At 39.2% G+C, this 27,230-nt stretch overlaps 1 protein-coding gene across 5 annotated transcripts in view; it reads right to left on the bottom strand.

Annotated features, from left to right (window-relative positions):
• TRPM6 (transient receptor potential cation channel subfamily M member 6) overlaps window positions 1–27,230 on the bottom strand; it is a 120,182-nt gene that overhangs the window by 64,487 nt on the left and 28,465 nt on the right. For all 5 annotated transcript variants that reach the window (XM_018052073.1, XM_018052074.1, XM_018052071.1 and 2 more), the window contains 12 exons: window positions 23,363–23,487; window positions 20,884–21,055; window positions 18,294–18,462; window positions 17,131–17,254; window positions 14,776–14,848; window positions 14,557–14,657; window positions 11,372–11,506; window positions 10,240–10,293; window positions 8,073–8,213; window positions 5,024–5,158; window positions 2,533–2,813; window positions 1,123–1,351 (listed from right to left, as the gene is read on the bottom strand). In XM_018052073.1, coding sequence (XP_017907562.1) covers window positions 1,123–1,351; window positions 2,533–2,813; window positions 5,024–5,158; window positions 8,073–8,213; window positions 10,240–10,293; window positions 11,372–11,506; window positions 14,557–14,657; window positions 14,776–14,848; window positions 17,131–17,254; window positions 18,294–18,462; window positions 20,884–21,055; window positions 23,363–23,487 — 1,739 coding nt within the window. The remainder of the gene's footprint in view (window positions 1–1,122; window positions 1,352–2,532; window positions 2,814–5,023; window positions 5,159–8,072; window positions 8,214–10,239; window positions 10,294–11,371; window positions 11,507–14,556; window positions 14,658–14,775; window positions 14,849–17,130; window positions 17,255–18,293; window positions 18,463–20,883; window positions 21,056–23,362; window positions 23,488–27,230) is intronic.

Raw genomic sequence — 27,230 nt, forward strand, 5'->3', positions numbered from 1 at the left:
TGGTTTGTTTGCGTGTTTGTTTTCTTTTCAGATGTTGAACCCAAAAAACATGCAATATTCTAGGTCTGGAAACATCATAGTTATCAAACACAATGATAATATGGCACTAATTAATTCCTAATCTACTTCTGGAAAAGCTCCGCATTCTGTTGCCATTGACCACTGCAGAACAATCAGCTCATGAAACAGTGTTCAATGACATCAACATCCCATTTCAAAGGAAGGGTTTTGAGTCTATTCCCTAAAAGCACTAACATGAGCTCCTTTCCACATAAAACTCCACAAGGTCTTCCTCCAGTCTTCATCCACTTGGAACTAGTCATTTTACAATTATTTATGGAAGTGTTCCCAAAACTTACAAGCCAAGCACTGATAAATTAGGATCCAGGCAAAGAGAGCAATATGGTTTACTGTAAGTCAGAGATTCTAGGTAGCTAATTCAGTCTTGTCAGCTCACCATGTTTGGGGACAAAACATTTAGTCTTACTTCACTTAAGTCTCTTTGTTGATATAAAAATAAAGTATACAAGGAACAGAAAGTTATTACGTTCTCAGGAATAAGGGTTTCTAATTTCTAATTCGAGATGAAAGATAAGGCTAAACTATAATGGAATACAAAAATTTGGATATAGTGGTGTGAACAAATGTGTTTGAGGGCACCTTTACAAAATAGCCATTTATTTCCTGAAACATTAAATTATATGAGCACAACCAATTGCTAATTTTATTTAGTTTATCATGGGTTAGCATCCTTAAGCTGAGAAAATTTTCAGTAAAAAGTCTCATTTACTTCTATTATAATTATCAGGGGCAGTGGTGATTACTAATAATGAAATCTTATTTATGTCTGTACATGCTTTTAACTTCTAACCACTTTCTCATGAGTATGCCTTTGCAATGGGCTGAACTGGCACAATTATCCCCATTTTTTAAAAGAAACCATAGGAGTGGGAGATAAAGTAGTTGTCAGAGGTTTCACTGTAAATCTGTGAGAATCAAAAATAGTATTAATAATTGGTTTTCCTGAAAGGACTCTTCTGGAACAAGCGACAAATGAAAAGAGTACAGACCTCCAGACTAAACTATTAATAACATTAAACTCTATAAAGCAAGTAGATATACCTTTAACCAAGAGTTTTTCCTCATTTTCAGACGCCCCATCCACATATCAGTTAGTAGCATTTGGGTACAAGTATGTGAAACAAAGGGCCTCAACCCTCCAGAAACAGCCAGCTTCAAACAGGTGGAATTGCTCCAGTTCTTGAGTTCATAGGTCAACAGCTTCATGGCCATTCTTTCATTCTGTTTGAATGCCTTCTCCAGCACATCCAGGGCAAGCTGGCCAAACTGCCTGCAATGACACAGTGGTGAGCGCCAAACACAAAGGCAGGCCGGAGTCCCAGAAACGTTCAGAAAGGCTACATATGAGACTCGGAAAAGACCAAGAGAAAAGAGGGGACGGTAAAATGCAGAAGCTACTTTAAAAGGGACTGCTGCTCAGAAAATGGATTGTTCTCCCTTTCTTGAAGGAACAGGACTAGTGGGTTTCCACCGACAGCCCCTGAGCTATTCCTGAGGAGAAGTGACTCCACACCAAAAAACAAGCTACGCAGGGCTCCCTGATAGGTCCTAATGAAGAACTTCTGCCAGAAAAGACTATTCAAAATCAAACTATAAGCGCATATAAGGGAAAACCATGGAAACCCCTCACTCCCATTTTTTTTTTTTTAAGATTTTACAAAATACACAGATGACTTAAGTAAGAAGCTAGACCTGGAGACATCCCCAGGTGATCTTCCTGGAGGTTGTTTTCTCTAAAAAGTAGACACTGTCATTCTCTGAAATTTTTTAAAATAAAAATGATAAATTAGTTTCTATTAACTAATTCTAGCTTTTCTTCTCTCCCTACTACCATCATGCATTAGTAAATCAAAAACAAAACAAAACATTCCTAACTTTTCTTTTTTCTATCATCACTCTCTGGCATTCAGTACATAATATATTTACCCGTTTTCCTGCCTGAGAGGTACTTAAAGTAAACAACAATTTTTAATATAACTTAGTATCAAAGAGTTTGATAGTCAGGAGGGAGTTCCAAAATCATTCATTGAACATTTTATAGTTTAAAGTCCCAGGACTTCCCTGGTGGTCCAGTGGTTAAGAATCCAAACTTCCCTGCAGCAGGCACAGGTTCTGTTCCTGGTTGAGGAACTAAGATCCCACATGCCATGCGCTGAGGCCAAAAAAAATTTTTTAATAAAAAGAAAGAAACTAAAGTGCCACAGTCTTGGCACGTCATTTGACGATTAGTAAAGAGCTGGCCCCAGGACAAGAACCCAAGTTTCCTGAACTAAGGGCCACCTCTCTTTCCTTTAATCCTTAAACTATCTCAAGACTCATCTATGGAAAAGTCCATGAAATGCACCGCTCTAAGTCCACTCCTCTTGTAAGTTCTAGGCTGTGGAAGATAAATGTTTCTAACCATTCTAAGAAGTGTCAATGTTAAGTATGAGGTGAAGGGAGAATTCTTACTTTGAGTAATTTTTCAGTTCTTCAGAAGCATCATCGACCATGTTGCTCTCCTTGGCTTCCCGGGCCATTGCTCGGTAGAGGATACAAGCAATCACTGCCTTGACTGTGGCCTCCTCACCATGCTGCCAAAAGAACATGGCCATCTTCTGCCTTTTCATTAGCACAGCCCACACTAGCAGGTCATTATAAGGATAAATAAAGCCAGTAGAATCAGGGTCATCTGATATATTTTGTTCTTCTTTTGACTTCTTCCTTGATTTATGAAGGGCTACAGACTTTTCCTGTTAGAATATAAAATTGGAATGGGTGTCCAAATACTCTGATGCATGATGTTCTACCTGACAAAAGACATTGAGTATCTCAGAAATATTTTTAAAATCACGGAAAAAGGATGGAAATATTAATAGAACTTTATAGCTTTTGTGACCCTGTGAACTATAGCAAGCCAGGTTCCTCTGTCCATGGGATTTCCTAGGCTAGAATGCTGGAGTGGGTTGCCATTTCCTTCTCCAGGGGATCTTCCTGACCCAGGGACAGAACCCAGGTCTCCTGCACTGGCTGGTGGATTCTTTACCACTGAGCCACCAGGGAAGCCCTGTAAAATAGGAATGGGTGTCCAAATACTCAGATGCATGATGTTCTACCTGACAAAAGACACCGAGCATCTTATAAATATTTTAAAAATCACTGAAAAAAGGATAGAAATAATAAAAGAACTTTATAAATCAGAAACCAAAACTTTGGCCTTTTATTAATCTATTTCTTGTTGTATCTAATAGTTTCAGGATCCCTATGCTAAGATACCTTACGTCCACTTAAGTTAACAGAGCTTAAAACTTAATACAGATTAACACAATATATGGAGAAGGCAATGGCACCCCACTCCAGTACTCTCGCCTGGAAAATCCTATGGACAGAGGAGCCTGGTAGGCTGCAGTCCATGGGGTCGCTAAGAGTTGGGCAAGACTGAGTGACTTCACTTTCACTTTTCACTTTTCATGCATTGGAGAAAGAAATGGCAACCCACTCCAGTACGGGCAAGACGGAGTGACTTCACTTTCACTTTTCACTTTTCATGCATTGGAGAAAGAAATGGCAACCCACTCCAGTATTCTCGCCTGGAGAATCCCAGGGACAGGGGAGCCTGGTGGGCTGCTGTCTATGGGGTCACACAGAGTCGGACACGACTGAAGTGACTTAGCAGCAGTAGGAGCAGCAACACAATATAAAACAACTTAAAACTCTATACCTTTAGAAAAGTCACTAACTATACACCAGTTTTCAATTTCTCAAGGAAATGGGCTAAAATTACATATAAGACAAATGAGAACTATTAAAAAAAAAAAAACTCTAACCTTACCTTACAAATAGATCCACTGTCTTCTTTTTAGTAAAATGACACTAGTGTTGCCAACATTGTTACAAATAGATTGGTTTTAATTCTGATCCCCCTTATTCTGGCTCTATTTCCATAGTGATGGTAATAGGTAATAATGAAATACCATTTTCTACCTGGTTAAACCCACCCTTTACAACTCATGTCAAAAACCATTCGCTAAAGCCCCACAGTCTTCTATGTCACTCTGCATGTATCTCTAGTTCAATGCTCATCACACTGCACTGAGGTTACTTCTTTGGGAGGGCAGGACCATTTCTTAGTCATCGATATATCTTCTCCAGCCCACCTGCATCTCAGATTCAACCAAGAGCCCAAAATAATGCCTGACAAATGATAAGATTCAATAATTATTTTTTTAATTAAAGGAGATCAGAGAAAAAATTGTAATAAGCTTCTTCTATTTCTATAAGGAGAGGGAATTTGTGTTCATTGATTATGACCAACAGTAATTTTATGATATAACTTTTCGTTCTAGGAGCTGTAAAAAGCAAGCCTCTTTCAGCCATCGTAAGAACCTTTTCTATGGAAACTCTTGAACAAAAGCATTCATGCCCAGAGGAAAGTGGGACTGAGGTAGTACAGGGAAGGGCGGCATAACACTGCTCACACACATACACACATTCATAAATACATTATCATTACCATACTGTAACAATAGGCTAAAATTAATTTCAAAAAAACTTCAAAGGGGAAAAAGAAGATACAAGAGGGCGATGTAAGAGAAAAGCAAAGGAGAAGGTAACAGTCACCTCTCTAATTAGCCTTAGGGAAAGGAGGATGAAGGTTTAATGGTGACTTTTTAGTACCATTCCATGGACTGCCTTCCTGAGTCATCATCTGGACATAGCAGAGGTAGGAACAAGGAAGGCAGCCTGAGGTGCTAGCCCTGGAGATCATTTAGTTCCCCATCCTGGGCATTTGCTCATCATTGTTAGAGAATAGCTGTATCATGTTTTAGACTTGTACTATCTGTTTATAGTTCTTATAAATGGTCCCTCTATCTGTATTCCCCATTCTTGAATTTAAAGTGATGAAAGGATCTCAGTCTTCAAGGACAATTTTATTCTCAAATTTAAAATAAGTAATCGGTACCTTGACTTTGTAAGGTTGGGCAGTTCTAATGAACTGGGAATGCAGGGTACTCTCTGTAGATTCCTTTCTATTTCCTGAGCAGCGTCTTCGGTGAAGAGCAGGCTGGGACAGGCTTTGAGCAAGAGTGGTCACTTGCTGGCATGTGTTATTTTATTTTTAAAACAAAACAAAAAGGGGGAAAGATGGTTATGGTAACAATGAAAGTGGTAACAATTAACCTTTTGTTTCTCAGTTCAGTTCAGTCGCTCAGTCGTGTCCCACTCTTTGCGACCCCATGAACTGCAGCACGCCAGGCCTGTCCATCACCAACTCCCAGAGTCCACCCAAACCCATGTCCATTGAGTCGGTGATCCCATCCAGCCATCTCATCCTCTGTCATCCCCTTCTCCTCCTGCCCTCAATCTTTCCCAGCATCAGGGTCTTTTCCAATGAGTCAGCTCTTCGCATCAGGTGGCCAAAGTACTGGAGTTTCAGATTCAACATCAGTCCTTCCAATGAACAGCCAGGACTGATCTCCTTTAGCATGGACTGGTTGGATCTCCTTGCAGTCCAAGGGATTCTCAAGAGTCTGCTCCAACACCACACTTCAAAAGCATCAATTCTTCGGCACTCAGCTTTCTTCACAGTCCAACTCTCACATCCATACATGACCACTGGAAAAACCATAGCCTTGACTAGACTGATCTCAGTTGGCAAAGTAATGTCTCTGCTTTTGAATATGCTATCTAGGTTGGTCATAACTTTCCTTCCAAGGAGTAAGCATCTTTTAATTTCATTGCTGCAATCACTATCTGCAGTGATTTTGGAGCCCGGAAAAATAAAGTCAGCCACTGTTTCCACTGTTTCCCCATCTATTTGCCATGAAGTGATGGGACCAGATGCCATGATCTTAGTTTTCTGAATGTTGAGCTTTAAGCCAACTTTTTCACTCTCCTCTCTCACTTTCATCAAGAGGCTCTTAGATAACAATAAAACCAAATATAATATTGCATCCTAGCAAATATCCAATGGTTCTGTCTCTCATTCAAGGTTAGTAATTAATTACTCATCCAACAAGAGCCTTTCATGACCCCTTCTTATTAAGCATACTCTTATTTCCTAACATCTTAAAGAACATCCTTTTTTGTTCCCTATTATATATCTGCATTCCTTCTCTATGTGGAAATTCCATTAGAATCAACAGATGTTCTATACCTGGAACAAGTTCAAAACAGGCAATAAAGATTCACAGGTCTGATAAGAGAAAGTTCCCATTCACAAACAGCTCCAAGGTTAAGGTTAAGTTAGAAAGCTATGGAATGTCTCCAGGTGTTACATAATATCACTACTGGAGTGGAATTCCAGTGGCTAGATCCAATAATAACATAATTAGTTGCTTGTCAGTATGAAGCTTTCAGGCTTCCCAAGTGGCACTAGTTTGTAACTGCTACAATCTAATTTACTAGGAAACACAATAAACTCTATACTCCTTCACTAGAAAATAATTAGAGAAATGGGCAATTTCCTACCCATTTCTAGAAAGGGCATTAGAGGAACTTGCCCAACATGTTCCCCACTGGACTGTACCAATATCACAGTCAGTCCTATCTGCCCCTTGTAGCTTCATAGCAAGGCTTATTTTGTTTAAATGCAGGAGCTGATACCTCAAGTGTATGTTTATGTCTGTGAAATTCCAATAAAGGACATTTTCTCTGGGAGAACTGGGTTTCTTTCTGTTTTGCTTCCTCATCTCCTAAAGCCAAGTTGGGTTTTCAGTTAAATTCATTCTTTTTACATAAAGGTAAAAAGCAGCTTGATAGTCTAGACTTTTCATGTGATCTTTCCAGTGTCATCCCTCACAACCTTCTGGCATTGTCCAGCGACCAAGGCCTCCTGGTCACTGAAAAACCATACCCTGATGTCCACAGCACTATGCCTTGTATTGTTCCTGCTCTTCTTTCAAACAAAAATGCCGCAAACTATCTTTTCTAACATTTGCATTATCCCCCAATAAGAACTAAGCTTCAAGCCAGAATCATTCTCATCTGGAGGCTTCTGAATATACTCGTCCCCTCATTTCCACTGCCCTCCCTCCATTCTTGCCTACCCAAGATCTACCACTGTTCTTAACTGAAATGTTGTTTCCTCAGAGAGATATTCTCTGATTTCCCCATCTAAATCATTCTCTTTCAGTGCACACTTTTCTTTCTTCCAAATGCATAGAACAATTAAAATTTACTTATTAACTAACAAAGGAACTAAGCTCTTCAGTTTACTAATCTAGAAAGGCAATTTTAAGAAATGAGCAATATTTTCTCTGCTAATCAACTAACTAGCAACTCTAATTTTGACGTTTCCCTGGTGACTCAGACGGTAAAGAATCTGCCTGCAATGCAGGAGACCCAGGAGATCCAGGAAGCTCCCCTGGAGAAGGAAATGGCAACCCACTCAGGTATTCTTGCCTGGAGAATTCCATGGATAGAGAAGCCTAGTGGGTTACAGTCCATAGGGTCACCAAGAATCAGACACGACTGAGCGACTAACACCTCCACTTTCAGACTTTAAAAACTATGATGGAAAATAAAATACATATAGTATGTATTTTTACATAGTACATTCTGCATACATCTTCCAATACAAGCCCTACACATGTTCCAAGTTTTTCATCTCCAGGCAACGTAACATTGTGAGTTTATAGATGAAATCCTATCAAGCTTTACACATGTGTATTTTCAAAAGAAAAGGAAAGAACTGATCATCTCTCCCTCTAAACTTTCTCATCACATACTTCTATGTCAATATAGCACATTTTATATCCTGTTTTGTATTGTGGCTAGTTATTCATGTCTGTTTCCTCTAAGAGTTGCTAAAACTGCAAGTCTTTATGTCCATCCAGGCCAGCATGCTAGCATTTAGCACAGTAATTTACATGTAGCAAATATTCAATAACTATCAATAAACAGAATGTCGTTTGGAAAGCTCTTCCCACCTAAACTTCCCAAGCCATTTTTCTAAAAGTATAACTCCTAGAAATCATCAGTTCTACAAGGGTGCTTTTCAATTATACTACCTTATGTTTTCTGTAGAGGTTGTTGTAGAGGGCTCTGAAAGTTTTTCTAGTGTAGCTGCTGCGATATGCTCCACCAATAAGGTATTCTATTACCAGTCCGATGTCAATCAGCGTTATCCTGTAGCCTGAGAGAAGGGTATGCTGTAACAAAAACACGTGACAAATTATAACTGTCAGTTCTCTTTGTCTCTCTTTTGTCATGTGACTAGAGCATAACCAAAGAGGGAGACATATTCTTTAACCCTAGAACAATGCTGAGACTCACAAAAGAAGTGAGAGCCCTGAATATCACTAATAACAAAACAATAACAAAATCAGTTGATGAATTAATACAACTAGCTACTGTTACAAGCTGCTTGTTCAAATGGGAAAAATTACTTAGCCTTAATATGTTTTTAGTTTCACAGACACAGAATGTCTGCTTATAAAGAGTACACTGACTCTCATTTCCTCTCTTTCTCATGCATACATACACTTTCAGAATAAAATACACTTAATGACTGAGTGACTTCACTTTCACTTTTCACTTTCATGCTTTGGAGAAGGAAATGGCAACCTACGCCAGTGTTCTTGCCTGGAGAATCCCAGGGATGGAGAAGCCTGGTGGGCTGCTGTCTATGGGGTCGCACAGAGTCAGACACGACTGAAGCGACTTAGCAGCAGCAGCGGCAAAGAAAGCATAAAAGATTTTTTTTAACTAACAATGACAGAACTACTACAACAGAAATATAATCACTAGAGAAGATACTGGAGAATCCAAAATAAACATTAGGTTAAAATCATTAGGCTCTCTTGAAATGGCTATAACATCACACACACACAAAAATGAAAGGAAGCAGAACAAACAGAAGGAACATGAAATGGTGAAACAAAATGAAATATCAAAACATGAGGCTGTGCCAAGACAAACGGTATGGTTAGTAGGAGGCCTGAACAGCAGATTTTCAAGTACATGATATTAGCCTAAATGAAAATTATTTTGATCCCTTAAAACCCACCTTAGTGCCTCTTCTGAACTGCCATGCATACATAGTATACTTTTATAGGCACACAGTGCTGAATAAGATCCTTGAAATGAACAGTCTATGAATAACATTCCCAAAGCTTTGAATAAGAAATAAGGTTATGTATATAAATAAATAATTTAATTTCTTTTTCACATTCATAATTTACTTTTGTAAGGAACACAAATAATGCTCTCATTTTTCTGCTAGTTAAAAGCATATCTAACTATTTCATTCCTTTTCCTTCAGTTTACAAGAAAACTGTGATAGAATCAGAGTTTTAGGAAATAATCTAAGGAAAATTATTTTGACCCAGCATAAATCAATGCAAACTAAATTTACATCAGCATGGACACTTTTGCTTACTACTGATTTGCCAACTAAATATCTTCCTCCACAGTCCTTTCACTCTGGTTCTCTCACCAAGTCAACATAATCAGAAAGCCCATACTCTCCCCACCAATATATTAGACTTTAGAATTAAGGCAAAAAAAATGTCTGTTAAAATCAGAAAGTTTTAGTAACTAATGGGAGGTCAGAGATGATTTTAAGTCTGACTTAACTCAAGGTGAAATGAGAACAGCATGAGTAAAATATAAGGAAAGATGGGACCAGTGGATCGGCCCTGGTTCCCTAGAACACCACACAGACTCACAAAAGAAGTGAGAGACCCTAAGTTATCAATAATAGCCAAAACAACAGAAATCACATGCCTGTCCTTCAGTAAAGATAACACAACCAGAAAGTTTCATTTTCAACAGATATTATCATCATTGGCAATACTGTTACATCATGTAGGCTGAAATTCTGCCTGGAAGTTTCTATGTCTATAATTCATGTTTTATAAGAGAAAATAATTATTTGCTCATGCCACTAACTTGGTGGGTCAAATCTTTTAAAACACAAGGTAAATTACAGGAAAAACTGAGTGAGATTTAGTTAAAACCATTCAGAGTCACAACTGTTCAGAGTCAAAGTGAAGTCGCTCAGTTGTGTCCGACTCTTTGCGACCCCGTGGACTGTAGCCCACCAGGCTCCTCTGTCCATAGGAGAATTCACTAGAAAATCCAATACTATTTTTAACAGAGCAAAATCTGGTAACACTTCACCACAAAGCTAAGACAACACAAGAAGAAATTTGTACACCTTCATAATAAGGATACCTGTTTTACATCTTGGACAAGATGATGCAAGAGCATATTGGTTGGTCCTTGTTTCTGTAATAAAGAACAAAAGGAAGAATTTTAATCACCATGTGTTGGGGAGGAATAAAAAACCTTTATTTCAGAATGTATAAATAATCCAGAATATTGACATTTTTCTTCAACATCTTTAGTAATGAAGCTTAAGCCAAATTAACTCTAAGAAAGTTATTTCCTAAGAGAAGATGTAATTAGACTGAAATATTTTTCAGTGTACAATGTATATATCTAGGTAGTAAGGAAGACCTTAATTAACCTTGTGGCAAGAGGCAGAAACAAATTTTTAAAGTCTATAACTATCTTTTATTATTTATAAATCACACAATTACAATTCCATCACACAATTACACTGCATCAACAAGTACTGATTGAGCACTGGCTACACTCATTCAAGTTACTGAGGGTTCCACAAAGAATATAAGCACTTTCTTCACAGAATTTTTACAACCCAATATAAGAGTATGGTGCTTACACTAAAATATAACCAACAATATGAAGAATATATTCAAAACAATGGCAAATGATCTGTATTATTATGAAGTGATTTGGGAGTGATTTGTGGAGTGATCAAGAAGATCTATAGATCAAAAGACTGTGGAGTGATCAAGAAGACAGGGCTTTAAAGAAAGGGTAAGATCCAAAGGCAAGGAAGAACATCTCAAGAAGGGTGCTTGACTTGAGCAATTCACGTCTTTACAAGGAGTAAGCCAGTCTAGTTTCAATAAAAGGTTTGCATAGGAAAATTGCAGGAACAAAATTTTAACAGTGTCCCTAGATTGAAGTGCTCTAATTACTCAATACAAGCAATTTGTTCTTATTCCCATCTTTGGCTTTAATTATGGTCTTACTATATCCTATTTCTGAAATTAGTTTATGCTTTTAATTTATGTATAATTAATTAAAGTGGGAAATGCAGAAATGGCCCTAGGATTTGGTAAGAATGTTTCTTCTTTGGTTGAAAAGTCTATTTATAAGCTATCTTTGTACATAAGCACTGAAGGAAACTTGAACATTCAAGATACAGTTGAAGCTAAATGTGGCTAATTAATAAGTAATCTTAAGGCAGCAACTGATAAATTGTTCCAGTACTCACTGTATTATAGAGCTCTTCCAGTCGGGAGATGGTAAGAAAGCGATGGAGGTTCACTCCATACTCTATTAAGAGCTTCACAAAATCAACTCGATCCATCATCAAGGCATCTAACATCGCTTGTTCTAGAGAGCCAGGCTTCAGAGGGGAGAGATAAATAAGAGATATGGAAACAATTAAGAAAGCAGAAATAACTAAAGAGTTACATGTATCTGAACTCAAAACTATACAGACAAAAATAATCATAAAATACAATCTTACTAAGAAATGTTCAGGACCTAAGTGAGGAAATAACAAAAAGTAAACCAAAGGCCTAAAAGACCTTTTGAATAAATGTGTTCTTGGATGAAAAGACTGACTATGGTAAAGATCTTAATGTTTCCCAAATTAATGTTTGAAGTTAATAAAATTCTAATAAAAATCCAAGGTCTCTTCTTTCTTTCTTCTCCTTCTTCTTTATTTTATTATTATTATTTTTTTTTTTTTTGGTAATCTGGCATGTTCCCTTTTAAACTATACCTGATTTCTGGGTATAATGGCAAATTAAATACTCATTTATTTTTAATCCCACCTAAAACTTCACTAAAATTATAGTAAAGGGTTAAAAAAAAAAAAAAAACAGAATCCACAAGAACAAGGAGGTCAAAAGTGAAATATTTCAGAAGTTGGAAAGCAGATGGCCCAATGGTACTTGACTTAGTAGTTCCCAGGAAACCAGAAAATGGAAGTCCCCAGAAACTGGAAAAAGAGCGAAGAACCAAACAACCTATGCAATAGAATTCTGGCAGCATAAATTGCTAATACTGGGATCTTTTCACTCATCTTCCCCTACTGACTTTGATAACAATAACAACAAGGCTTTTATATCTTCTAAGCAGGAGACTGGAGGATTTCTTTCTGACAGTGATGAATACAAGAGAAAAATATATGAATATGCTAACACTGCAAGTCTCCCAACAAATGGCAGCCAGATCACCCTACTGTGGAAGCCCAAATCTGCAGGCTCGGAATTTCTAATTATCTTCCTTTCGTCTACTCTTAAAGAAGAGTACAGGACAAACAGACCAAAAAACATCAACTAGGAAGAATCAGACAATAAACGAAGACGAAAACTTCAAAAGAACTATCATTAATATCCTCCAAAAAACCAAAGAAGATATATACAGCATGCTGTTTTTAAAAAGACAACAAATTCACCCTTAGAAATTAGTAACACACTACCAGAAACAAGGTGGCACTATTTGTAAAGAATCTGCCTGCCAGTGCAGAAGATGCAAGAGACACAGGTTGGATCCCCGGGTGGGGCAGATCCCCTAGAGGATGGCAACCCACTCCAGGATTGTCGCCTGGAGAATTCCATGGATGGAGGAAACTCAAATTACAGTTCATGAAGCCACAAAGCGTCAGACTCGACTAAGCAACTAGAACAAGCACCAGAAACAAGAAGCTACATAGAAGGCATGAAAAATTAAACTTGAAGGCATATACCAAAGAAAAGATATAGAAGATAAGAGGAAAAGATAAGATTAGAGGAGGAGCCCATAGATCTAACATTTAAGTGATAAAATTCCTGAAAGAAAGCAGAGAAAACAGGAGAGGAAACTCCCCAGAAGGGAAACCCGTAAGTGCCAAGCTGAGAGCAAGTGTCCACTGTAATGGATATAAAGCTATAACAGCACACATCATTGTGAAACCTCAGGACATTGAAACACAGGAAGATTTCTTTTTAATCCCAGAGAAGAAAGAAATGGTCACAAAGGATCAAAAAACAGAAAGATTTTTCACTTCTCAACAGTCACTGCTGGGTGCTAGAAGCTAAGCATTCAAAATTCACTGGGAAAATTAGTCTCATTTTGAACTAAAATATATCCAAACATATGAGGCCTCAATATTTTTATCTCCCATATTCCCTTTCTCAGAAATGATCAAATAAAGGAGTAAACCAGGAAAGAACAAAACAGAGGATACAGAAAACAGGTGTTCTAACCAAGGAGGGCATCTCCAAGATGATGAAGGATAATAGCTCTGCACCAGGAATAGCAGGCAACCAGTCCAGATGGCACCAGTGAGGGCCACAGACAGAAAAGTTGAGGCATTAAGATTAATCAGAGGGACTTCTCTGGTGGGCCAATGGCTAAGACTCCTTGCTCCCAATGCAGGGGCCCCAGATTCAATCCCTGGTCAGGGAACAAGATCCCACATGGTGCAACTAAGAATCTGCATGCCTCAACTAAAGTTCCCGCGTGCTGCAATGAAGACCCAGTGCTGCCAAATAAGTAAATACAATTTTTTAAAGTTTAAAAAAATAATGACTCAGAGAACTCAAACCAGGGCTCTATAACAATCTAGGGGAGTGGGAAAGGGTGGGAAGTGGGAGGGAAGTTAAAAAGGGAGGGGACATATGCACATAATTCATATGTACATGAATTAAGCTAATTCATGTTGATGTATGGAAGAAATGAAACCAATATTGTAAAGCAATTATCCTTCAATTAAAAATAAACTTTAAAAAACAAAGTTTAATAAAATAAATTATTAAAAGGAATCAGAAAACAGCAATATGACATTATTTAGAGATATGGAGATTTATAAATGTCAGAGCAGTCCAAAAATTTTCAGTTTTGGGCTCTTGTGGTTTGCAGGGTAGAGAATTACTGTGTTTTTGGTAGCTTTTTAGTACCATTTGACATTTTAAACAATGTTCATGAATTAGTTAAACCCCAAAATAACAGACCTGTGGTATGATCACAGTTATATTTTTTAAATGAAATATTAATAGTGATTAGCATTAGCACTATGAATAATCTTTCTTCTTCCTGCTTTCCTCTGTTTTCACTAATGTCTACTGTGAGTATGCATTACATTTGAAAGCAAAAAAAATAAGATAAACTTTAAATTTTAAATAACAATATAAAAATCTACCCATTCAAAAAGTGAATAAAAAACCCTCTCATTTGCCTTTCCCCCAACATCTTTTGTCAACTTCAATTAGGCTGCAGATTCATAGAAAAATGTTTTCAAGAAGGCAACGTAGACAAAAGAAATGTCTTAGCGATCATGTGTACCCAGCATCAGATGCTACCCAGCTCCCCGAAGTAACCTATGTTTCCTCCAGTTTTCTCTTTGGTCCCTCTCTAACAAACCAACACACAACAAGTTTCTTCAAAATAACTTCATTTTCATTATACCTTCCAGTGTTGTCCATAAATTAGGATATGTTTCTTGGCAATGTCCATTCTGTCCCAAGTCATTGCCAGATTCAATTGTTCTGATGCTGATAAATTCGTGCCTAGGGTAAAAGAAAGAGATCACATATTCTGTTTACAATATCAACATAAAAAGCACAAAGTGCCATGAGTGTAAAAAGAGGGAAGGAAGAACAAGTATAACCTTATTTAGACACTCACCCTTTAGCAGAGCTGTTAGGATTGCTATATCAAGATCCTGTGACTCCTCAGAATCAGCATCAAAGATAGTAATCTGTAATAGTTGAAAAACAGAAAGCCATACATTTTGAGAACTAGCAAAGGAATGCTTTCAAAAATTTGCTTTTGTACTAATGAATTAAGTGAAACATTCTTTATTAATGTCAAAACTCACACAGTTAAAAAAATTCTTTTTTTCACTAATAAGAGGGAAAACTTTTAAGTAGGGTAATGCAGAATTGTGCACATGAAGGGGGTGAAAAATTAGAAAAATTCCAAGTATCTTAGAGGAAACATGCATGAAAGAACATTACTCCATTAATTTACTATTCATATGCTATAATAGAAACTCAGTGCCAATTCCTCATGTAAAGCAAACTATTCCTCATTTTGAAAGGATACAAAGTGAGAGCCTTCCTTCCAGTCACCTAGCTTTAGAAATGAAGGCTTTTGCTTTTTAATGAGAAATGAATACTCAACGACTTGTCATAAGATAAATGAGGCACTTACAACACACCCAGTGAGCAGGTACAATAGATAGCACAGAAAACCTGTACAATGTCAAAGTCACATGCATCCTGGCATGTGACTCATTTTTTTTAAGACAAATAAGGACATTTTTATGATAATAATAGGCCTTCTCCTGTTAATGCATGTATCTCAGTCTTTCCAAATGAAAATATATAGTAGAGGGAGCCGTTCATCAAAAAAGAGCCGAGACTGGCAAGGTCTAGTCTGAGATATGCCACTAACTAGTCAGTCTTGGGTAAATATTATAAAGCCACTGCATCTTGGGTTCCTCACCCACAAGAAGAGAGGAACTCACTAACTAATCTCTGAGGTCTCATAAAGACAGAAAAACTATGCTTCTACAATTCACACAAAGAGCCTCTCTACCTAACAGCCCCTCCATGTCCATGATTAAAATCAACCCTCAACTGTACAGGAGTTCAGGACCTAATTTCACTAATGTGTAAACCCTTAGCTGCCTCCACTTGTTTCTTCTTGATTATTACACCACTCGCTGGTTACTCTCCTTGATGACAGGAAGAGGCAAGTATAAGGGCGATCCCTTTAGCATGTCCTTTTCTTTACCTACTGACATTGTGGGGAATATAAAATGTGGTGGATCATAGATTTCAACCCTGATCATAGATCAAGGTTTCAACCCTGAGCCCCAATTTCAGTTCTACTATTTCATAACTGCATGACTCTGGGCGAACCACTTAAAGTCTCTAGTCTTTAGTTCATTATCTCTGAAACTGAAATAAACAATCACTGCCATACCGAACTCACTCACGGGGATATTTCATGTAAAAAAAGATTATTGGAAAAAAAATATATTGAAAGCACACTGCTAACTGTAGACATGGTTGCTGTTTTTGTTATTATTAGGTCAGCTAAAATCCCAAAGGGCTTTCACATCTGTTGAGCCATGCCTAGTTTAGACTGAACTTGCTTGACTGGTTTTTTGGGGCCAAATGCTTTAATAGTACCAAAATCTTGTATAATTTGGTCCACCCTTCAAATTCTGGAAAGATCACTGTGAATCATAATATATCTGCATATTTAATGTAACTGTCAGCTACTTATCATCCAAGTCACTGATAAAAAATTTTGATCAAAATGCCCTAAAAGATTAAAACTCCTGAATCTGTATCATGTTCATAGTCCATAGTTTGTGGCCTCCATCTTCCAGCTGAGAGTACATTCTCACATTTTCACTATCCAATGCATCCCCAGTGATTCCTGCAGGATATACTGAGGATATTGAGAAACGGTCATCTAAGCCAGCAACCTTGAGTTTATTTAAGGCAGGAAGCTGTTCCTTTACCCTCCGAAAATATTCACTTGTAATTTTCACTAAATTCAATCACTTTCCTGTAATACTGTTACATTATTTAAGTTCTTTTTCCCAAGTACCATTAGGAATCTGAAGCATGGTTCCAGAGGAGGAGGGAACAAAAAGTCAAGTTCTGTAGCACTATATACAACCAAGTTAGAAATGAAAAAAAAAAAAAAAGTGTGAAAATAAATGTCACAATTGTTGAACATTCACTAGTGCTCATGCTCAGCAGCTCAGCCATATCTGATTCTTTGTGACCCTAGGGACCGTAGCCCACCAGGCTCCTCCATCCCCGGGATTCTCCAGGCAAGAATACTGGAGTGGGCTGCCATGCACTCCTCCAGGGGATCTTCCCGCCCCAGGTATTGAAGCCAAGTCTCCTGTGTCTCCTGCACTGCAGGCAGATTCTTCAGCTCTAAGCCATCAGGGAAGCCCCCTGTTGAACATTAGCAGTTTCTAAGTTGGTCAAGTCATCAGCTCATGATACTCACAGAATCCCTGTGCACCATGCACTCCATCAGGATCTGGAAAAGGTGCCTGGACTGCTTAAGGCTAAAGTTGAAGGTGCTCTGCATCATGCAAATGATCTCCTCCTTCACCTGAGGACGGAGGGTCCTGGGGGAGAGAGAGACGGCTGTGACTCGGCACGATCGAGAGAGGGGGCAAGCCAAAAGTTCAGCACAAGTACAGCATCACTGCGCCTGTCCACTTGACGGAGGTGTCTATGCACAGCTGTGTCAAGAGACAAGTGAGTGGGAGGAAGCAAAGCGGAGCACCAGCATGAGAAGGCTGAACAATAAAACAAGCATGGACTCATATGCCATGCCCCTGGGAAGAAAGCACTTGGGGCAGGTTTTTCAGCTGACAGATTTCCAAGGGGCTGTGAATCTCCAGAAATTATGGGCATGGTATCCTTCAAGAATCTGACACTCCAATCGTGTTAAGAATCACTTGTCTAGGGTAACTTTAGGAAAGAGAGAGGTATAACCAAAGAGGAAGGGGGTAGAGGGTGGAAGTGGGGCTGAAAGGGGAGAAAAACTGTAAGGAAAAAGTCATCAGAGAACAGTTATAGCTTAAAGTAAATGAATGTTTTTTAAGCAAATGAGCGGGGTCAACATTTCAGTTCCTGGGCCCTGTATTTACTCATGCGGCAGAAGTACCGTGCTTTTGAAATTGAAAGAATCACACTGGGTTTAGGGATGGCTTAGAGAAAAACTCCCATTTTGAAAACAAGAAAGAATTAAAACCTCAACTAAGTACAACATATGCTACAAAAATATCAGGATATCGATTTCTCTAATTTCTGCTATATTTACTGACAGCAATTGAATTCAAAAGTGACTACCATAGTGGTCTTCTCCTTCACTCCCCCTGGATATGTTTTCCCTAAGCTCAGACAAGGTTCAAAGTCCTTTGTAGATGCAAACCATTCTACAGCTAAAGAAGCGGTAACTTGCATCACTGGAGGGCATTTTGGTGTTGCTTTAATAAATACAAAAATCACTGAAAAATGAATTCCAGTCTCAACCCATCCTTCAAGATATCCAGAGAATTCCGGTCCCTGTCCTCTAAGGATATCCATCCCACGTGAGAGCAGAGCTTAGGAAGAGGAAAGAGTCAGCACAGTTTTAGAAATGAAGGCTCAACAGCTCACCCTTCGTCTGCTAAGTGTTTGTGGGTGAAGGCCAGGAGGTCAGCTGCCCTGCCTGTGCCTTCGCACACCACCACCGGGTCTTTGTCTTTCACAGTCTCCCACACTGAGAGGATGACATTGGGGCCACCTTCCACCACCAGCCCCACCACGGGCACGCCTTGTCCAGAGCCTATTTCAGATGACAAACAGTATCAAATTGTTACAAAGGGAGGCTATCAGCAATGCCAATTTCCAGACACAAGCCTTTCAATTACCGCATATATTCCTTATTTGAACTAGCCATTCTCTTCTGTGACTCAGGTTTACTTAGTTCAAGGCCAAGTCAGAAGCTTGGACTTTAAATAAAAGTAGCCACAAATATGGTTAGAGTATCCTCTCCCAGTTAAAAAGGTATCTAAAGGCTTCCGGTAATTAAAAAATAATAATAAGTAGTAGTCTTCAAGAAATTAACTTTTTATTGTGGAAATTTTCAAACATATGTCAAAGAAAACAGAATGATATAATGGATCCCAATGTATCCATCACTCACCTCAAAAAAATGATCAAGCTGTTGACAATTCAATCAACTTTTAATAGTGGTTACTTCTAAGAACAGAATGGGATGGGTAAACCTCAAAGACTTTTATATTTCAACGTATTCCATTTTTCACTAGTTGGCTTTCTTGTCAGACTACATATTGCTTTATTAAAGTAAGGAAGACAAAAAAGGAAAGACTGTGGAGTCATTCTTTTTAAAGATCTTAAGCAAACAAAAGTTACAGATTGATATGTCCAGTATGATCCTATTTAAAACCCTATTTAAAATTTTAAAACTATATATATAGGTATATATTTTATATATACATATATACATACCTATATGTACAACATGTTTTTATATTTACATAAATAACCAGAAAACTCTGGGATGATATACATCAAATTATTAATAGTGAAGGGAGGAGAAGATTTGGGGAAATGCTGACTGTTTATAGGCTTTTTCTTTGATTTATCTTTTACATCACATGTGTATTGATATATTAAATATTTAAATCAATTTTTTTTCCCCCAAAAGAAGGAAAACTGGCAGGCAACACCATGCCCACACCTGAGCAACAGAGGACTTCACTCTGGGTTCCGGGTTCTACCACGCCCTCCTCTGGCCAAGCCCTTCCCCTCACAGTGAGGAGTCTACAGGGTCAAGGTTCAAGGGAAGCTTGTGCTCCCTGTCCTACACTGGACTGTACTAGATCCCAAAATTCTTGATTCCAGGGGCTGCTTGAGCCTCTGCCCGAGGGATGTCTTTGTCAAAGCAAGAGGATTTGGGGGGAGTAGGGCTTGGACATGTAGATTGGGGTGTCTAGGTAACAACATCTATGTCAGGCCCAGACATTATGAGATTGAGCCAAAGCAAGGAAGAGAAGCAGAGAGTGACGTGTAAACCAGGGACCGAGGTGCTGGTTCTGCTTCACCTCCATGATTTCGCTTTGTACTCCCCAGAATCCAGGACTCTAACCTCAAACCTGGCCTTCCAGCTATATACACAAAGGTAAAAGGATTAAACATTCTTTTATTATGTTTTTAATCTTGTTATTTGTGTTTGTTAGCTTGATTTAAAACTTTTAAATATTTAAACAAACAGTATGTAGGTTTCCATGTGCACCTTGTCCTGACTCTACAAATGATAGGAGTGGGCCTCTTAGCCCATTGTTTTAATATTTCACTTCCTTTCCTTTTCTACATAACTCCACCTCCTTATTACTTTCTCCTTGTCACTAAAAATTAGACCTAAGATGTACCAATTGATAGGCATAATCTTCTTGTAACATCATCTTATAAAAACTAAATTCAAATTCTAGGTTTTTATTTGGAGAAGAAAGGGATAGCCTTCCATATCAGAAGGGATATGTTCTCCTGAAATCGTACAGATGAAAAAGTTAACAATGGTTATTTTTCATAGTAAGATTATAGAGGGCTATCCCTTCTTTCTATGTTTTCTTTATTTATCTGAATATGAGAGTATATAATACTTTTATCATTAGAAAAAGAAATCAGTAAGGGTATTTTGCAGGAGAGAGAAAAATAATTCAATTTCAGTTAGGGACATCTTTCTTGAAGCAATAACTAATCTCCACAAAAGTAAATATATTTATTATTATTTTCTACAAAAAGAATCTTATTGATGCAACTAATTAAATTTGTTATAAAAGGAAAACAACTGTGAAGTTCTTGCTTATAAATCTCATGAGAGAGCTGACTCTACTCCTGACTCAGTTTAAGCACATTATAGCTCCAGATGAAAACCTCCTAGAATAGGCATCCCAGGAAAGGGCACTCTTCTCCAAGACTTGGATTATGAAGACATGCAGAGTCACCCAATCCTAAGCTTTCCATCCTCAGAGGCCTACAGCACAGGAACTGACATTGGCCACATTTCATATGGATGAACCCAAGGATTTCTACAGCAACTTTATGAGTCAGCCTTTTTTTTTGGATAAACGTTCTCTCTCAGTATCAAGGGTTTACCAAGGACTACAAGAAGCCCAGGTGGACCTCTCCACAGCAGTGCCCCTAGACAGGACCTGTCGGCTGAAGCCCCGTGGGTACTCACAACTATGTATCTTCTGCAGAGAGAGGTACTTTTCCAAGTTCCTCCTGAGCTTCATCTCATTGCCATACTTGCCCACAGTGCCATCATCAGACAGGATAAAGTGGGAGTGCATGCAGTTGAGTGTTGTGAGCTTGCTGAGGGGGTTTCCCAGAGTCTGGTACAGGCACACTACCTGCAAGATAGCAAGAACAAGGGTCAGAGTTCCTTCCTGGGCCGACTGCTCCAAAGGCCTCTGTAGTGTTTGTGCACTACAGAGTTCTGGTCCATGCCAAAAAGTACTACTAGCTACTAAGAGCAGTGCCTCTCAGACTATCTGCAGTGAAGACTCAATCTGAGTTCCTTTACTTTTTATTTTTCTATGGGTGGATATGTAGTCCTATAGTGCATGACTAGTCTGCAGCTTGTGCTACATTACACTCGTGACACAAGTTCAATGACACTCGCACACACAGCAACATGAGAACACTTACCATATGCTTGGAGTCACAGCACTGTTACATTGCTAAAAATGCTTCCAAATAGTTACTTTCAGTTTCTCTACTTACTTTGTCTCATATCATTGAAAAAACAGTTCAAGGATCTGCACTGATACGCAGAGCACATCAGTATTCAGAAGCTATGCCTTTAAATAGATCTATTTCAGAATAATATTTGGACACTGATTTATGTTTCTAGTATCCCAAATGAAGTGAAGAGTAAATGGACATGTATCCACATTCAGTATAAATTACCCAGATCCATGGAATTCACCAGGCAAGAATACTAGAGGGGGTTGCCATTCCCTTCTCCAGGAGGTCTTCCCAACCCAGGGATTGAACCTGGGTCTCCTGCATTGCTGGCAGATTCTTTACCATCTGAGCTACTAGTGAAGCCCCTTATTAATATTTACTGATTCTTCCATAAACTACTCCAATTCTTATTTGTTTCCAGGGAGGCAAGCACAGCACAGTCATTTGGTATCCGTGGGGGGTTAGTTCCAGGACTACTCATGGATACTAAGTCCACGGATGCTCGGATCCCTCAGATAAAATGGCATAATACAGTTGACTTTCATATCCTCCAGATCCACGGTCGGTTGAATCCTGGGGATCCAGTGTTGGTTGACTCTTCAGATGCAGAATCCACAAACAGGGAGGGGCAACTGCGTTTAGAGTCTAAGAGTCCTAGTTTAAGGCTAGACTCTTCTGCTTTCTAATTTTAAATCTGGGTAATACCTGCTTCCTTTCTCAGGCTCATTTTCCTCATGTGTAAGTGATATTAACGATTCCTATAGCAGAGGGTTGCTGTGAGGTGTTAAAGAAATAAAGGATATAAAAAGTACCATAAATGTTAAAACATTAGTCTTTAAAAGTTACCTTTACAATTCCTAAGCATGACACTGAGGCTAGAAGCCAAAAAGAAAATGATTGATAGATTTAACACATTTTCTTATATATGGAAAGATTTCATAAATAATGCAAATTAAAATCTGGGAAATGCAGCAAAATAGCAAACAAAAATGCTGAATTGAATTATAAAAGGTCTTTCAACATTTTTAGCTATGCTTAAAAGTGTCCAGAAACCACATGAAAAGATGTGGAACCTCACTAGTAATCAGAGAAATGTACTTAAGAACAATTAGGTATTAATTTATACCTATCAGAAAAGCAATGTTTTCTAAAAAGCCAGAATATCTCTGAAGCCAGGAATGGTACAGAAAAATGGGCATCCTCATGCCCTGTTGTTAGGAATGGAAATTGTTATCATCTTTCTGGAAGTCAATGAGTCACTTTTTTTTCAAGATATAGTTGTTTTGTTTTTTTAGTTTTTATTGGAATACAGTAGCTTTACAATATTGTATTAGTTTCTGCTATATAGTAAGTGAATCAGCTATATACACATATTCCCTCTTTTTTAGCTTCCCTTCCCTTTTAGGTCACCTCAGAGGAATGAGTAGAGTTCCCTGGGCTATACAGTAGTTTCTCACTAGTTATCTGGTTTATATATAGTGCGTGCTATGTCGCTAAGTCTGACTCTTTGCGACACTATGGGCTGTAGCCTGCCAGGCTCCTCTGTTCATACGGATTTTCCAGGCAAGAATACTGGAGTGGGTTGCCATTTCCTCCTCCAGGGGATCCTCCCAACCCAAGGATTGAACCCCCATCTCTTATGTCTCCTGCATTGATTGGCAGGAGGTTCTCTATCTCTAGTGCCACCTGGGAAGCCACGGATGAGAGTTGGGAAAGCTATTAGAATTACCCAGGGGATTAGGTTTGAGGCATGAGCAGAGAGCATTTCAGGGTTAGTGCAGGGTTTGGGGCCTGAGCAACTGCAGGTAAGACTGTCACTTTCTAAGACAGGGTAAGAGAGGTAGCATGAAGTCAGGAATTGGTTTGGGGCATATTACACTGAAGATGTCTACAGGTATCCAGGTATAGTGCTAAGATGGCAAGTGGATATATGTTTATTTCCTTTTGCTATGAAAGAATTGTCTACTTACATCTCTTCCAATAAGATCTTTCCGGTTCTCAATGACACCCCAAGGAGGGATTCCAACTGTCCAGATTTTTCTCAAGGACTGCGACGAGTGGGCTTTCAGGGCATCCCCAACATGTTTGGACACACCTATGAGCAACCAGGTTAGAAGTCAAACTTTAACTCACAAATCACACAAAACACTGCAATTGCCAGAAAGAGAATAATAGACAAGTATATGCAAAAGACTGTTATCAGGGAAAGTTGCTGGCACACAGGAATTACAAACATAATAGTTTCACTGTCCTCAAAATCCTCTGTACTCTGTCTATTCATCCTTCATTCTCCCCAGTCCTTGATAACCACTGATCTTTTTATCGTCTCTATAGTTTTGCCTCTTCCAGAATGTCATATAGTTGGAATAATGCACTATGTAGCCTTTTGAGATTGGCTTAACCTGCCTTTTTATTGCAAATACTACATTACACCACTTACTCTTTTTAAGTAGAATCTGACTCTGTATGCGTCATTAGCACAGGAAAAAAAAAGCAAAAACCCAGCATATTGCATGCATCTGAAGCATAGCACTTTAATCATTTTCTTCTCTCTGGCATCCTCCCCGCCAGCCAATCTTTTGCACTTTTCCCAGTCATCTTCTAAAACTGGGGTTCTGGACCACAGAACATATATCAGTACCAACAGAGATTCAGATCCATAGGTTTGGCGTGGATTACCAGCATGTACGTGAGTCTGAGTGCTCCGGGAGTTGGTGATGGACAGGCAGGCCTGGCATGCTGCGATTCATGGGGTCGCAAAAAGTCGGACACGACTGAGCAACTGAACTGAACTGAACGGAACCAGCATGTGGTGGTGACAGTTTCTCAGCAGCCTACATGTGATCTTAATACATATTACCTGCTAAGACTCCATAAAGCCTGATCGGACAATATCATTCCCTATTCATTCTTCTGTTCAAAAATCTTCTGAGGGCTCCCTGCTACACAGAGAATAAAACCTCAGCCCAAATAGCATGGTACCCAATCTGGCTCCAGTCTCTCTTGGCTGTCCCTGTGCTCTGCCACAAGGCACATCCAGCTAGTAGGTGTATCACCACTCTCTGCACGTGCCTTAATCTCCAGCTGTGTTCCCGGCCTTGAACTGCCACCTTGCCCTAGAATGCTTCTTTCTACCCTTTTCTCAAGGGAAGAGTATACATCCTCCACCAAGCCTTTTTCTCAGGTTTCCCAGCTGGAAATGGAATTTGTCTTTCTCTTCCTTTCACTCTCAAACACTTTCTTTGTATCTCAACTATGGCCCATTCAGCATCAATTTTTGGTTAGTTATTTATTGTCTTTATCACAGTCACCCACTTCATCACTAAACCCAGGGGCCATATCTTACTCATCTTTCATCCTTGAGTAAGATGGATGATCTTCTGGAGAATGAATAGGCTACCCACTGGGAAGATCCACTGGAGAATGAATAGGCTACCCACTCCAGTATTCCTGGGCTTCTCTGGTGGCTCAGCTGGTAAAGAATGCACCTGCAATGTGGGAGGCCTGGGTTCAATCCCTGGACTGGGAAGATCCCCTGCAGAAGGGAAAGGCTACTCACTTCAGTATTCTGGTCTGGAGAATTCCATGGATTGTATAGTCCATGGGGTCACAAAGAGTCAGACATGACTGAGCAACTTTCACTTTCAAGAATCATCTGGGGATGTTATCAAAATGCAGTTTTTTTATCCCACTCATCTGGGGAGCCTGGTATCTGGGTTACCATCAAGCTCCTCGGTGATGCTGATGTTACTGGTCCAGGGACCACTTCTTGTGTAGTCAGACCCTAAGGAGCTGTGCTTGAATCAAGTCAGACCCTGGTTATTGTTTAAGGAAGCTCCAAAGATATCTCATTTCTTTTGTTCATATGAACTATATCAATAGTTTTCACACTATTATATTTGCATTCCTTAATTGACCCTAACCTAAAATAATAAATTTTAAAAAGGCAGTAAGTAAAGCACGTGACATAGTTAGCTATTCAAAGAAAAAACTATGACCAAGTTCACCTTGTCCTGAACTCAATGAACTTCCCCACCCACCCCTTTTTTTTTTTTAACTGGAAATAAAATAAGTACTACACACTGGACTTAGAACTCTGCAACCTTCACTTTCTTTTAAGAATGTGAAAAAAATAGTACCAGAGGTTACCCGTTGGTGACAGGCTCTAAATCCCTTGGTTTTATTTTTTCTTCGTTTTTTCAATTACTTGCTTTCCTTTTTAGTCAAAAGAAATGATTTCTTATCTTAGTACCTGTTGCTCACTTCTTAGACAAACGTGTAGGCCCTGGCCTCTGCCTCACAGTCAGGGAGGCGCATCTTGACCCAGCCTGTATGTCAGAACACACACGTGCCACGGGTGCTACAGGCAATAAACGGTACAGAAATTAAGGAGCAAAAGTGAGTTGAGATAGACAGCGCTTCCTGGGTACGTTAGCATCTAATGTCGATCCTAAAGGATGGGCAGAACTTAATAGGAAACACTGGCTAAAACATCCCAAGTAGAAACAGAGAGAAGTAAAGGGAAGATGGAAAGCTACAGGAGTGATATTGTCACTTGTAATAAAAACTATTTAGTCTATCAGAGACACAGAGCTCCTCAAAACCCTGGAGTTTCCTAAGTGGTGAGAGTGACAGATGGTTTTGTTACGTTAATGAGACAATCTCTGAACCTATTGTTGTGGGTTGGTTTCCAGGATAACCAGCCATCCTTGTGATTAGAGGGTTGGAACTTCCAGTCCTATCCCCAACCTCTGGGGAAGGGAAATGAACTAGATATTGAGTTCAGTTATCAATAGCCAATAATCGAATCAATTATGCCCATATAATGAAGCCTATGGGTTTCCCAGGTGGCTTAGTAGTAAAGAATCTGCCTGCCAATGCAGGAGATGCGGGTTCTACCCCTGGCTTGGGAAGATCCCCTGGAGAAGGAAATGGGAACCCACTCCAGTGTTCTTGCCTGGGAAATCCCATGGACAGAGCAGCCTACAGTTTGTAAGCTACAGACTGTAGCCTACAGCAGGCTACAGTCCATGGTTTGCAGAAGAGCTGGACATGACTCAGTGACTAGACAACATCAAGAACAACAATGAAGCCTCCTTAAAAACCAAACAAACAAATGCAAAAACAAAACAAAACAAAAAACAGGGTTTGGAGAACTTCCAAGTGGGTAAACATGTGGACACGGGAGGAAGGCACAGAAGCTTCATGCCCTTTCCCACAGGTGCCTTGTCCTATGCAATGCTTCTATCTAGCTGTTCTTGAGATACATCCTTCTATAATAAACTGGTAATCTAATGAGTAATTGGTTTCCTGCATTCTGTGAACTACTTTAGTAAATTCATCAAACCCAAGGATCGGGTAGTGGGAAGTGAAAGTGTGAAAGTGTTAGTCACTCAGTTGTGTCCAACTCTTTGCGACTCCATGGACCATAGCCCACCAGGCTCCCTCTGTCTATGGAATTCTCCAGGCAAGAATACTGGAGTGGGTTGCCATTTTCTTCCCCAGGGGAAATCAGGGATAGAACCTGGGTCTCCGACATTGCATGCAGGCTCTTTACCGTCTGAGCCACCTGATTTGCAGCCAGAGAGTCAGAAGCACAGGTTAACAACCTGGACCTGAGGCTGACATCTGAAGTGAGGACAGTCTTGTGGGACTGAGCCCTAAACCTGTGGGATCTGATGCTGTTTCCAGGTAAATATTGTCAGAACTGAGTTGAATTGTAGGACACTTCGGCTGGTCACATGGGAACTGGTGTTAGAACTGTGATAGGTTAGTAACAGATTGGTAACAGGAGTTTGTGAAGTTACTAATTCTCAACCCCGGCTGCACATTAGACAT

This window comes from Capra hircus, chromosome 8 (genome assembly GCF_001704415.2).
Source record: "Capra hircus breed San Clemente chromosome 8, ASM170441v1, whole genome shotgun sequence".
Classification (NCBI taxonomy): Eukaryota; Metazoa; Chordata; class Mammalia; order Artiodactyla; family Bovidae; genus Capra; species Capra hircus.